This window comes from Primulina eburnea, chromosome 5 (assembly GCF_022965805.1).
Source record: "Primulina eburnea isolate SZY01 chromosome 5, ASM2296580v1, whole genome shotgun sequence".
Lineage (NCBI taxonomy): Eukaryota > Viridiplantae > Streptophyta > Magnoliopsida > Lamiales > Gesneriaceae > Primulina > Primulina eburnea.
Genome location: NC_133105.1, coordinates 15,861,182 through 15,875,092, shown reverse-complemented (window position 1 = coordinate 15,875,092; position 13,911 = coordinate 15,861,182). Strand labels below are relative to the sequence as shown.

The following is a 13,911-nucleotide window of genomic DNA, read 5'->3' as shown; positions in this document are numbered from 1 at the left end:
CCAAACACGCACATCGCTGATTTTCTCGCAATTTGCGATACTTTTGGAGTTTCTGATGATGCTGTTAGATTGCGTTTATTTCCTTTCTCCTTACGTGATAAAGCTAAAGCATGGTTGAATTGTTTGTTTATAGGTTTGATCACCACATGGAAGGACATGGCGAAAGCGTTTCTCATTAAATACCTTCCTCCATCTAAGACCATGAAGCTGCGGGCAGACATCACCACTTTTGCTCAGTTTGAGCAGGAATATTTATATGAGGCATGGGAGCGATTAAAGGATCTATTACGAAGATGCCCTCATCACGTAGTGTCACTTGGGTTAGTTGTTCAAACATTTTACTATGGCTTGCTTAATCCTGATCGTACTATGATAGATGCTGCTACGTGTGGAAACCTCTTGAGAAAACTGCTGAGGAAGGATACGAGTTATTGGAGGAGATGGCTGCTAGCAGCTATCATCCTCAATCTGAAAGGAACAACCAGCGAAGGAGTGCAGGAGTTCACCATGTAACTGACCTTTCCGCTATTACTGCACAACTTGATGTCTTGAACAGGAAACTGGATGGTTTGAATATGGGTGGACGGCTATGCGTCTGCAAGAGATATTTTGTGAAAAATGCGGAGGAGAACACTATGTTAAGGACTGTCAAGACAGTGGTCTTTTTTATGTGCCAGAAGGGGCACCTGTGAATCAAGTGGGAGTCCAAAACCATCCAAGGAATGACCCGTACTCAAACACATACAATCCTGGATGAAGGCAACATCCCAAATTCTCATGGGGTGGTCAAATCAGTCAGAATTGACCACAAGGAGGACAACAATATGGGAAACAACCGATGTACACATCTGACCCTCATAGAGAAGAAAAGTTCAACTTAGAGGAGATGATGTACTAGACTCCAAAATCAAGATGCGTCAATAAAGGGGCTAGAGAATCAGATTGGACAATTGGCAAAGATGATACAAATAGAGAGCCGGGCACATTGCCAAGTAACACAGAGATCAATCCAAAAGAGCAAGTGAAGGCCATCGAGTTGAAGAGTGGAAATATCTTAGAGGCCAGAGGAACAGAAAAAACTCAAGCACATGATAAACTGACTGAGACATCTAAAGGTAATCATTTTAACTCTACACCAGCACCCACTGCACAATCTAAAATTGTTATACCTCCCCCTTTTCCTGCAGCACGGAAAAAAGCAAAACTAGAGGCACAATTCGGTAAGTTTCTTGAGGTATTTAAAAAATTGCATATCAATATTCCTTTTGCCAATGCTTTGATGCAAATGCCTAGTTATGCTAAATTTTTGAAAGACATATTAGCTAATAAGAGGAATTTGGAGGATCACATGACGGTGAACTTAACGGAAAATTGCTCTGCTTTGGTGCAAAACAAAATCCCACCGAAACTAAAAGACCCAGAGAGTTTTTCTATTCCTTTCATGATTGGTGATGTCGTTTTTCACAAGGCTTTATGTGATCTTTGTAACGCCCAAACATTCGTATGCATATGATGTAAGGTAATGATTATGATTAAGTATGGTCATTATTCCTTTTATGGTTTATTATGATAATCGTTCGGGGATATGTGATATAATGGTGATGGTTTATAGTTTCAAGATGTGATATGAATGGCATTGAATGATTTAGAATGAAACCGAGAATGTATGGGTAGAATAGAAAGTTGATATTTAGCCAAATAAGTAATAGAAGTGCTAAAACGGTATGAAACTGTGGCAATAGTTGTGGTTTTTAGCTTAATGTTTTGTATATTGATCCAAATGAGGTGAGTCCACTTTCATTAGAAAGATAAGACATAAGGCTATAACTTTCTTATTTTGAGTTTTGTCCAAATCATTGTGCAAGACTAGCCAAAAGCACCCCGAAGTGTGTCGTGTGTATTGTCGTTCCTCCAGTGACACATGTTGGGAGATTGAGCATAACCTTTTACTCAGACTTCCAAATGATCTGAAATTTGGAGGGATTCAAGATAAGACATAGAGCTACAACTCTTTAGTTTACCATATTTCCAAATTATGATGGGAAGAGGCGTTTCAGAGGCGATCTTTGAGGAGGCTGTGCGCAGAGCGGCGCCCGAGCGGTAAGAAACTACCGCCCGAGCGCCATTGGTTCTGAAATTTTGGTCTGGGACAGTATGGTCCGCGCTAGGGCGGTAATATATGACCGCCCGAGCACCCAGCACAATACAAAAAGCGTGTTTTGGGTGTTTTAAGGTATAAAATCGGTTGGGACTATCATTTTTCTCATTTCCCTTCTCCTCATTTCTCTTCTCCATCGATTCTTAGCTAGGGTTCTTCATCATCTTCTTCTTCTCTTATTCAATCAAGCAATTAATCTTCAATCCGGAGTTGGAACTTCATCTTTTTAGTGAGAGGGACAAAGGTAAGTGGTTTTTCTTCTTGTTCTTGAGTTAATGAAGATGACGAAGTTAGGGCATGATGGTTGTGATTGTTGTATTGGATTAAACGATCATCTAATGTTGTTATTTTGGTGTTGATGGTTAGTTATTGGGTTTATTATTGTAGGATCACCATCAAGATTTAGGAAAACAAGTGCTCCAAGTGTTGTAAGTGGAATCATTTCTTCAATGCATCACATGATCCTATATGTATGTATTTTGATGATTCTATGATGTTAACTCCTTTCAAATTCCATTCATGATATATATATATATATATATATATATATATATATATATATATATATATATATATATATATATATGTAAATATGTATATATGGTAGTGCAATTATATGCATTTTGATTGAAAGGAGTTAAACTTTTCAAGATGCCTCTAATGTGTTTGATAAAATGCTTGAATGAAGTTTTATTTGATTGAATGATTGGATTGATAGTGATCGTAGAGGTGTTGCCTCTGGCAATTCTAAATCCGCAATGTAATTGGCCAATTAACAATGAAAACATGTGCTCTCTTATAAGATGCATTTTATGCAGAGGTACGTGTCCCTCCTATAAGATTCGTTTTTACGAAGAGGGTTAGCAATGAATGAACTATCTTATAAGAACTATCAATTCTTCAGTTGATCAATGAAATGAATATCATCCCTATGTATTGTTGTATTATGATTCTTTACGGATGATATTAATGGTGATTCGACGTTTATGAAATGGGATGGATAATGTTTTCAAGAAAATGAAATTGAGGCTATCCCTTTTATGTTTTACAATAAAATGATATATATGTATCTTGTTAGTATTGATTCCATTTGCTGAGTGTTATACTTATTCCAGTTATGTTCATGTGATGCAGGCACAGGTAAGAAAGACTGATCATCCCTGAGTTGTCGAAGCGAGAGAAGGGAATATGCCAAACTTTGGAGATTTTGATTGGATGTTATTTTGTTATTGTCAAGCTTTTGACTAGTTTGGAAAACATTGAAAATCTTGTTTTGCGCTTTGGTTTTGGCAATATGTGTAGATACTTTACTTACTGGTATCTGATGTATATGAAAATCTTTTGCTTGTGTATTATGTGTTGTTTGAGACATGTGGCATGTCCTATTTACGGGGAGATGCTGCCCAATTTTTTTTATTAACATATTTTCTCCAAATATATTTTAAAGCTTCCGCATTAATTATGGATTTTAGTCACGAGTGTTACATTTAGTGGTATCAGAGCCGAGATTTTCGGACCAATGATTTGGCATATGACTGCTGTCGACAATTTGGTATGTATGTACCTGCATCATTTGATATAATATGGATGTGTAGCCTCAATAATTATGATATGTTATGTATGGAAATGGTTTTAAACTGATATTTATCATAGGATCATGCCGCCTAAGCGTAAAGCACCAGAAGGGGAGGATAGTTCATCATCTAGAGTGGTTGGTGAATTTAGCAAGTTACTGAAAGAACAGGCCAAAGTACACGGCGAGCAAATCCAGCAGCTCTTGCGATTGCAGAATGCAGGGCGAGGGAGAGAGAGAGAGAGAAAGTGAGGCCCGAACCCAGTAGTGAAGGCACATTCGAAAGATTTCGTAAGATGAAGCCACCAGAATTTGATGGTAGCACTGATCCCATGGTCGCCTTGGAATGGGTCAAAGCTGTGGAGGCTATATATGATTATCTTCAGTTTCAAGATATAGATCGAGTTAGTTGTGCCATTTTTCTACTGACCAAGACGGCGAGGACTTGGTGGGACGCCACCAAGATATCTGTTAATGTCTCGGCACTCAAGTGGCAGGAGTTTAAAGATTTATTCTACGACAAATATTTTCCTCGAGATGTTCGAAGTCAGAAAGTGAAGGAATTTCTAGAACTGAAGCAAGGAAATATGTCAATGCAAGAGTATATTCTCAAATTCGAAGAGGGGTGTCAGTTTGCCTTATATCTGGCCAGCAATGACATCGAAAAGGGCGAGCATTTTCTTAGAGGTGTCCGGGCTGAAATTAAAAGAGACGTTCGAATGTCTAAAGCTGCTTCATATAAAGAGATTGTTGAAAAAGCAAGGATGGCCGAGCAGGACGAGAAGGAAATTGAAAGAGAAAGACAATTGAAGCGCCAAGATTTTTCTACTAAAGGCCAAGGTTCCGGATGGAAAGGTAAGGGCAAGTTCAGAGGCAAAGAAAAAGAGGAGCATCGACCCAAAGCTCCTATGCCACCGCCTACATATGATCGACCTGTATGTCCAAAATGTGGCAAAATGCATACAGGTGAGTGCTTGGTTGGAAGTAATCGATGCTTTCGTTGTGGAGGTGTTGGACATGTTATCAAAAATTGTCCAGTGAAAGGTGAGAAAGGGAAAGATAGGGTTCAAGGCAGAATCTTCACTATGACCAAAGAAGGCGCAAATCCTGATTCTTCTGTTATGTCAGGTACTATCTTAATTTCAGGCAAGGCCGCTGTTACATTGATTGACACTGGTGCTACGCATTCCTTTATGTCTGAAATTTTCTTGCGCTCTTTGAATGTTGTTCCATCTTTTGAACCCCTCCACTATAGTATTTTGTTGCCGTTGGGAGACGAATTATGGCCTTCTAGTATTCTTAAAGGTTGTACAGTGCAAGTAAATGAGAAAATCAATTTTGCTGATCTTATTATTATTCCCATTGTGGCGTTTTATGTTACTTTGGGAATGGACTGGCTATCGTCATATCGTGCCGTTATTGACTGCGTGGCTAAAACAGTGCGATTTCCTGCAGAAGTTGATGATAGCGGGATTTTCCAGAGTTCAGGTATTTTGCTTGACACTCCTTATATTTCTTGTCTCAAAGCTCATGAAATGTTATCAAAGGGGTGTCATGGGCTTTTAGCTGCTGTGATAGGTTTGAATACTGAGATGGAGATTGAGTTGAATGAGATTGAGGTAGTTCGGGATTTTCGTGACGTATTTGCGGATGATGTGCCTGGATTGCCACCTGACCGTGAAGTTGAGTTTGTGATTGACTTGGTTTCAGGTACTGCTCCGATTTCAAAAGCTCCTTACCGAATGGCCCCGACTGAAATGAAGGAGATGAAGAATCAGTTGCAAGATCTATTAGACAAAGGTTTTATTCGTCCGAGTTCTTCTCCGTGGGGAGCTCCGGTTTTATTTGTCAAAAAGAAAGATGGATCTTTGCGGTTGTGCATTGATTACAGAGAGATCAACAAAGCCACGATCAAGAATAAATATCCATTGCCGAGGATTGATGATCTCTTTGATCGGCTATAGGGAGCGACAGTGTTTTCAAAGATCGACCCGCGTTCTGGTTATTATCAGCTGAAAGTTAGGGAAGCCGATGTCCCTAAAACTGCATTCAGAACCAGGTACGGCTATTATGGGTTCTTAGTCATGTCATTTGGGTTGACGAACGTTCCGTCTGTCTTCATGGACCTAATGAACCGGGTCTTCAAGCCATATTTAGATAGCTTTGTTATCGTTTTCATTTACGATATCCTGATTTATTCCAAGATTCGGGAACTTCATGTCGAGCATCTCGGAACTGTATTGCAGTTATTAAGGGAACATCAGTTATATGCAAAGTTGAAAAAGTGTGAATTTTGGTTAGAGCAAGTATCATTTCTGGGCCATATCGTTTCGAGAGAAGGCATTGCTGTGGATCCCATGAAGATTGAAGTTATTAAGAAATGGCCTATTCCTACGACAGTCTCCGAGGTGCGTAGTTTTCTTGGTTTGGCAGGTTATTATCGACGTTTTATTGCCAATTTTTCAAAAATAGCCCTGCCATTAACCAATCTGACGAGGAAAGCGGTGAAGTTTGAGTGGACAAACGATTGCCATCACGGATTTCAAGTGTTAAAAGACAAGTTGACATCAGCCCCTATCCTAGCACTTCCGTGTGGTACTGAAGATTTTATTGTTTACACTGATGCGTCAAAGATGGGACTTGGAGCTGTACTGATGCAGCGTGGGAAAGTAATCGCTTATGCTTCTCGCCAGTTAAAGGATTACGAAAAGAATTATCCCACCCACGATCTTGAGTTGGCTGCATTGGTCTTTGCATTGAAAATATGGAGGCATTATCTGTATGGCGAGAAATGTGAAGTTTTCACAGACCATAAGAGCTTGAAATATCTATTCTCTCAGAAGGAACTCAATATGCGGCAGAGGAGGTGGTTAGAACTTGTTAAAGATTATGATGTGACCATTAGCTACCACCCAGGTAAAGCAAACGTCATTGCAGATGCTTTGAGCTGCAAGTCAGTTTCTTCTTTGAGCTCATTGATTCAGAAGCCGTTGCTATTGGATCTTCAGAGGAGCGAGATCGCTATGGTAGAACAAGGGACCATCGCTAGACTTTTAGCTTTGGTTATTCGACATACGTTGACAGATAGGATACGACGGGAGCAACCTAATGACAATCAGTTGATGAAATTGCGATCTAAAGCTAATGAGAAAGGAAATACAGAGTTTGCGATGAACACTGATGATTTGTTAACGTTTAGAAGTCGGATATGTGTTCCCAATGGTGATGACATTCGACGAGATGTTTTGATAGAGGCTCATACCGCGCCATACTCGATACAGCCAGGTAGCACCAAGATGTATCAGGATCTCCGACGTCTCTACTGGTGGCCAGGTATGAAAGTTGATATCGCAAAATTCATATCCGAATGTCTAACATGTCAGCAGGTAAAGATTGAGCATCAAATACCTGCTGGAACTTTGCAATCCCTCCCAATACCTCAGTGGAAGTGGGAGCACATCACCATGGACTTCGTAACGGGACTTCCAAGAACACCAAAGGGTTACAACTCCATCTGGGTGATTTTTGACAGGTTAACCAAGTCGGCTCATTTTCTTCCAATCAAGACGACGTTTACAATGAACCAGTATGCTGAAGCTTATGTAGCTGAGATTGTGAGACTTCATGGTATCCCTGTGTCAATTGTATCTGACCGTGACCCGATGTTTACTTCCGAATTTTGGAAGAGCTTGCACAGAGCCTTGGGCACCAGGTTGGCTTTTAGCACAGCTTATCATCCTCAGAGTGACGGGCAGTCAGAGAGGGTGATTCAGATTCTTGAAGATATGCTACGAGCCTGCACGATTGATTTTCCTGGTAGTTGGGATTCTAAATTGCCACTTGCGGAATTTACTTATAACAATAGTTATCAGGCAACGATTGGCATGGCACCATACGAGGCATTGTATGGCAGAAAATGTAGGTCACCGTTGAATTGGGATGAGGTCGGTGAAAGAAAGATGTTAGGACTAGAATTGGTTCAACAGACAGCTGATGTGATTATTTAATCCAGGATAGAATGAGGACGGCCCAAACCAGACAGAAATTTATGCCGATAACCGAAGAAGGCCTTTGGAATTTGAAGTTGGAGATCATGTATTTGTAAAAATTGCCTCTCTCAAAGGATTATGAGATTTGGCAGGAAAGGAAAGCTGAGCCCAAGATTTATCGGCCCATTTGAAATCCTGGACAGGATAGGAGAAAGAGCATATCGTCTAGCCTTACCGCCGGATTTGGATAGAGTCCACAATGTATTTCACGTCTCAATGATCAGGAAGTACATCTTGAACCCTTCCCATGTTCTCAGACATGAAGCGTTGGATCTGATGCCGAACTTGACTTATCAAGAATTACCAATCCAGATTTTAGATCGCAAGGTTAAAGTACTAAGGAATAAGGAGATCGGCATTAACAAGATTCTTTGGCGTAATCAGTTGGTTGAAGAAGCAACGTTGGAACCAGAGGAAGAAATGAAGCAGCGATATCCTGAGTTATTCGCACAGTAATGGAAATTTCGGGGACGAAATTTCTTAAGGAGGGGAGATTTGTAATGCCCAAACATTCGTATGCATATGATGTAAGGTAATGATTATGATTAAGTATGGTCATTATTCCTTTTATGGTTTATTATGATAATCGTTCGGGGATATGTGATGTAATGGTGATGGTTTATGGTTTCAAGATGTGATATGAATGGTATTTAATGATTTAGAATGAAACCGAGAATGTATGGGTAGAATAGAAAGTTGATATTTAGCCAAATAAGTAATAGAAGTGCTAAAACGGTATGAAACTGTGGCAATAGTTGTGGTTTTTAGCTTAATGTTTTGTATATTGATCCAAATGAGGTGAGGCCACTTTCATTAGAAAGATAAGACATAAGGCTATAACTTTCTTATTTTGAGTTTTGTCCAAATCATTGTGGAAGACTAGCCAAAAGCGCCTCGAAGTGTGTCGTGTGTATCGTCGTTCCTCCAGTGACACATGTTGGGAGATTGAGCATAACCGTTTACTCAGACCTCCAAATGATCTGAAATTTGGAGGGATTTAAGATAAGACATAGAGCTACAACTTTTTAGTTTACCATTTTTCCAAATTATGACGGGAAGAGGCGTTTCGTAGGCGATCTTTGAGGAGGCTGTGCGCAGAGCGGCGCCCGAGCGGTAAGAAACTACCGCCCGAGCGCCATTGGTTCTGAAATTTTGGTCTTGGACAGTATGGTCCGCACTAGGGCGGTAATAAATGACCGCCCGAGCGCCCAGCACCATACAAAAAGCGTGTTTTGGGTGTTTTATGGTATTAAATCGGTTGGGACTCTTATTTTTCTCATTTACCTTCTCCTCATTTCTCTTCTCCATCGATTCTTAGCTAGGGTTCTTCATCATCATCTTCTTCTCTTATTCAATCAAGCAATTAATCTTCAATCCGGAGTTGGAACTTCATCTTTTTAGTGAGATGTACAAAGGTAAGTGGTTTTTCTTCTTGTTCTTGAGTTAATGAAAATGACGAAGTTAGGGCATGATGGTTGTAATTGTTGTATTGGATTAAATGATCATCTAATGTTGTTATTTTGGTGTTGATGGTTAGTTATTGGGTTTATTATTGTAGGATCACCATCAAGATTTAGAAAAACAAGTGCTCCAAGTGTTGTAAGTGGAATCATTTCTTCAATGCATCACATGATCCTATATGTATGTATTTTGATGATTCTATGATGTTAACTCCTTTCAAATTCCATTCATGATATATATATATATATTTATATATATATATATATATATATATATATATATATATATATGTAAATATGTATATATGGTAGTGCAATTATATGCATTTTGATTGAAAGGAGTTAAACTTTTCAAGATGCCTCTAATGTGTTTGATAAAATGCTTGAATGAAGTTTTATTTGATTGAATGATTGGATTGATAGTGATAGTAGCGGTGTTGCCTCTGGCAATTCTAAATCCGTAATGTAATTGGCCAATTAACGATGAAAACATGTGCTCTCTTATAAGATGCATTTTATGCAGAGGTACGTGTCCCTCCTATAAGATTCGTTTTTACGAAGAGGGTTAGCAATGAATGATCTATCTTATAAGAACTATCAATTCTTCAGTTGATAAATGAAATGAATATCATCCCTATGTATTGTTGTATTATGATTCTTGACGGATGATATTAATGGTGATTCGACGTTTATGAAATGAGATGGATAATGTTTTCAAGAAAATGAAATTGAGGCTATCCCTTTTATGTTTTACAATAAAATGATATATATGTATCTTGTTATTATTGATTCCATTTGCTGAGTTTTATACTCATTCAAGTTATGTTCATGTGATGCAGGCACATGTAAGAAAGACTGATCATCCCTGAGTTGTCGAAGCGAGAGAAGGGAATATGCCAAACTTTGGAGATTTTGATTGGATGTTATTTTGTTATTGTCAAGCTTTTGACTAGTTTGGAAAACATTGAAAATCTTGTTTTGCGCTTTGGTTTTGGCAATATGTGTAGATACTTTACTTACTGGTATCTGATGTATATGAAAATCTTTTGCTTGTGTATTATGTGTTGTTTGAGACATGTGGCATGTCCTATTTACGGGGAGATGCTGCCCAATTTTTTTTTTTTTGATTAGCATATTTTCTCCAAATATATTTTAAAGCTTCCGCATTAATAATGCATTTTAGTCACGAGTGTTACAATCTTGGTGCAAGTATTAATCTTATGCCCTTATCTGTATTTAGGATGCTTGGATTAGGAGAACCTAAACCAACAAGGATGTCCTTGCAACTAGCAGACAAATCTGTCAAATACCCGCGAGGGATCATAGAGGCCGTCTTGGTAAAGGTGGGCAAATTCATATTTCCTGCAGATTTTGTGGTACTTGAAATGGAGGGGGATTTGGAGATGCCCTTGATTTTGGAGAGATAATTCCTTGCAACTGGCAAGGTCCTAATTGATGTGCAAGAAGGGAAGCTGAGATTGAGAGTGGGAGAAGAGGAGATCACTTTCAATGTTATTAATGCACTCAAGCACACACTGCACTCTGATAGTTGTTATAGAATTGATGTTTTTGATGCTCTTGTGTCCAACTATGTGCAGGGTGCTATTGGAGAACCTTTGGAAGCCACTATCACTACTGAACTGAGAGAAGATGAATTGGATGAAGAGAAAGCCGAAATAGTGGCATACTTCAATGCCAACCAGCCATGGAAGAGGTCAATAAGGATGAGACTAGAGGACTTAGGAGATCGAAGAGATTTGATCCCTCAGAAGTCAAGCCTGGAGGAGCCACCGACGCTTGAGCTCAAACCATTGCCTCAACACCTAAAGTACGTATAATTAGGTGAGAATAACACTTTACCTGTCATTTTTTCTGCTGCTTTGACATATGTGATGGAGGACAAACTGTTGGAAGTTTTGAAAGCGCACAAGAGCGCTTTTGCGTGGAAGGTGGTGGACATAAAAGGGATCAACCCATCAGTCTGCATGCACAAGATCTTGATGGAAGACGAGTACTCACCTCTTGTGCAACCTCAGAGAAGATTAAATCCAAAGATGCAAGAGGTAGTAAAAGTAGAGACCAAACTCCTTGATGCAGGTATTATCTATCCTCTATCTGATAGTGCATGGGTAAGTCCTACTCAGTGTGTGCCGAAAAAAGGTGGGATTACTGCGATCACAAATGAACAAAAAATTAATTAATATCCACTAGGATAGTTACGGGATGTCGAGTGTGTATTGACTATAGGAAGTTGAATGATGCCACCCGTAAGTACCACTTTCCCCTTCCCTTTATTGATCAAATGTTGGAGAGACTAGCGGGGCATGAATTTTACTGTTTTCTAGATGGGTATTCCGGGTATAATCAAATCACTATTGCACCTGAGGACGAAGAGAAAACCACTTTCACTTGTTCTTATGGAACTTTTGCTTTCCGCTGTATGCCTTTTGGCCTTTGTAATGCCCCTGCTACGTTTCAATGTTGCATGACTGCTATATTCCATGACATGATTGAAACCTTTCTTGAAATATTTATGGATGACTTTTCTATCTTTGGTGCAGTGTTTGATGAGTGTTTGCAGAATTTGAGAACCTTGTTGAGGAGGTGCGAGGAGACAAATTTTGTTCTGAATTGGGAAAAGTGTCATTTCATGGTGCAAGAAGGAATTGTTTTTGGGCACAAGGTTTCAGAACAAGGGATTGAGGTGGACAAATTTAAAATAGAAGTCATAAAGAACCTACCACCACCAACCTCAATAAAGGGAGTTAGAAGTTATCTAGGCCACACCGGTTTTTATAGGCGGTTTATCAAAGATTTTTCAAAAATTGCCAAACCTATATCTTCCTTACTTATGAAATATGTGCCTTTTGATTTCAATGCTGATTGTTTACAGGCGTACGAGGATTTGAAGGAAGGCTTGGTGACAACTCCTGTCTTGATGGCACCAGATTGAGATCTGCCCTTTGAGATTATGTACGATGCCAGTGATACTGCAGTGGGGGCTGTGCTTGGCCAGCGTCAAAATAAGGTATTTCATACAATTTACTACGCAAGTAAGACCATTGACGAGCCTCAATTGAATTATGCAACAACTGAAAAGGAATTACTTGCAGTAGTATTTGCGCTTCACAAATTTCATTCGTACCTTGTTTTGTCTAAAGTAATTGTTTACACAGATCACTCGGCATTGAAATATTTACTTGCTAAAAAAGATGGAAAGCCACGCTTACTTTGGTGGATTTTATTGTTGCAAGAATTTGATTTAGAAATAAAAGATAAGAAAGGTGTCGAGAATGTGGTAGCGGATCACTTGTCTAGGTTGGAGCTGATTAGTAATGACTGTGTAGATCAGGCTATAAATGATTGGTTTCCTGACGAGCAGCTTTTTAAGGTGAGACATTGCCCTTGGTATGCGAATTTCGCTAACTTTCTTGTCACAGGCACACCACCACCAAATCTATCCACCAACGAAAGTAATTCTTCTCTGACGTGAAATATTATTTTTGGGAGGAACCATTTTTGTTTAAGATTTGTGCAGATTCCATCATAAGAAGGTGTGTAGCAGAGGAGAATTTTGATCAAATCCTCAACCATTGCCATGACCGTGAGGTAGGTGGTCATTTTGTACCAACAAGGACGACATTTAAGGTACTAGAATGCAGCTTTTATTGGCCAACCCTCTTTAAGGATGCTCGTACTTATGTGCTAACCTGTGATAAATTCCAACGGACATGTAACATCTCTAACCATCTTGAAATGCCATTAAATAATATTCTTGAGTGTGAGGTTTTTGATGTATGGGGGATAGATTTCATAGGACCGTTTCCCAGTTTGTTCACAAAAAAATATATCTTGGTTGCGGTCGACTATGTGTCTAAATGAGTAGAGGCAGAAGCATAAGCCACTTATGATGCTCAAGTGGTCCTGAAATTTTTAAAGAAAAATATTTTTAACAGGTTTGGGACACCACGAACAATCAATAGTGATGGTGCACTCATTTTTGCAACAAATTATTTGAACAACTTTTGAGCAAATACGGTGTCACACACAAGATCTCTACCCCATATCACCTCCAAACGAGTGGTCAAGTGGAAGTGTCGAACCGAGAGATAAACAAATTTTAGAGAAAATGGTAGGTGTAAGTCGGAAAGACTGGTCTATAAAGTTAGATGATGCTCTTTGGGCATATAAGACTGCTTTTAAAACACCTATAGGCACTACACCATATAGGTTGTCGTTTAATAAAGCATGTCACTTACTTGTAGAGTTAGAGCATCGAGCATACTGGGCCACAAAAGCATTAAAATTTAACTATAATGCTGCAGGTGAACGACGTCTGCTGCAACTAGATCAGTTGGAGGAATTCTGGAACCTGACATACGATCTTGAACTATCATACAAGGAGAAAACAAAGAAGGCTCATGACAAGCGGATCGTCGAGAGGGAATTCATGGAAGGTGAAAACGTCCTGCTCTACAACTCTCGATTGCGAATGTTTCCCGAAAAATTGAAGTCACGATGGTCTGGTCCATTTGTGATTTCCAAAGTTTACCCATCGGGAGCTGTTGAATTGCAAGATGTCAAGGATGGGACATTTACGGTCAATGCCCAGCGACTGAAGCACTACATGGGTGGCACAGCTGAGCCACAACTTGGAATCATCTGGTTCCA

At 39.4% G+C, this 13,911-nt stretch overlaps 1 protein-coding gene and 1 non-coding gene across 2 annotated transcripts; one reads left to right on the top strand and one right to left on the bottom strand.

Annotated features, from left to right (window-relative positions):
* Positions 1–205: 205 nt before the first annotated feature.
* LOC140833198 (small nucleolar RNA R71) lies at positions 206–311 on the bottom strand. The gene has a single exon (XR_012118331.1). It is a non-coding gene; the product is annotated as a small nucleolar RNA R71 (small nucleolar RNA).
* Positions 312–4,027: 3,716 nt separating this feature from the next.
* LOC140831398 (uncharacterized) lies at positions 4,028–12,193 on the top strand. Its single transcript, XM_073195151.1, has 11 exons — positions 4,028–5,531; positions 5,706–6,164; positions 6,279–6,524; positions 6,648–6,973; positions 7,118–7,263; positions 7,873–8,232; positions 10,481–10,616; positions 10,839–11,068; positions 11,155–11,219; positions 11,802–11,944; positions 12,134–12,193. The coding sequence occupies exons 1-11, from the start codon at positions 4,028–4,030 to the stop codon at positions 12,191–12,193; spliced, it is 3,675 nt and encodes a 1,224-aa protein (XP_073051252.1).
* Positions 12,194–13,911: the final 1,718 nt, after the last annotated feature.

What these genes read in the sequence shown, in the direction of transcription:
- LOC140831398 (XM_073195151.1), top strand. Translation starts at nt 4,028, where the DNA reads ATGAAGCCACCAGAATTTGATGGTAGCACTGATCCCATGGTCGCCTTG. An exon ending in TTATCTGTATGGCGAGAAAT is followed by an intron (nt 6,525 to 6,647) that starts GTGAAGTTTTCA and finishes GCTACCACCCAG; the next exon opens with GTAAAGCAAACGTCATTGCA. An exon ending in CCATTGCCTCAACACCTAAA is followed by an intron (nt 11,069 to 11,154) that starts GTACGTATAATT and finishes AACTGTTGGAAG; the next exon opens with TTTTGAAAGCGCACAAGAGC.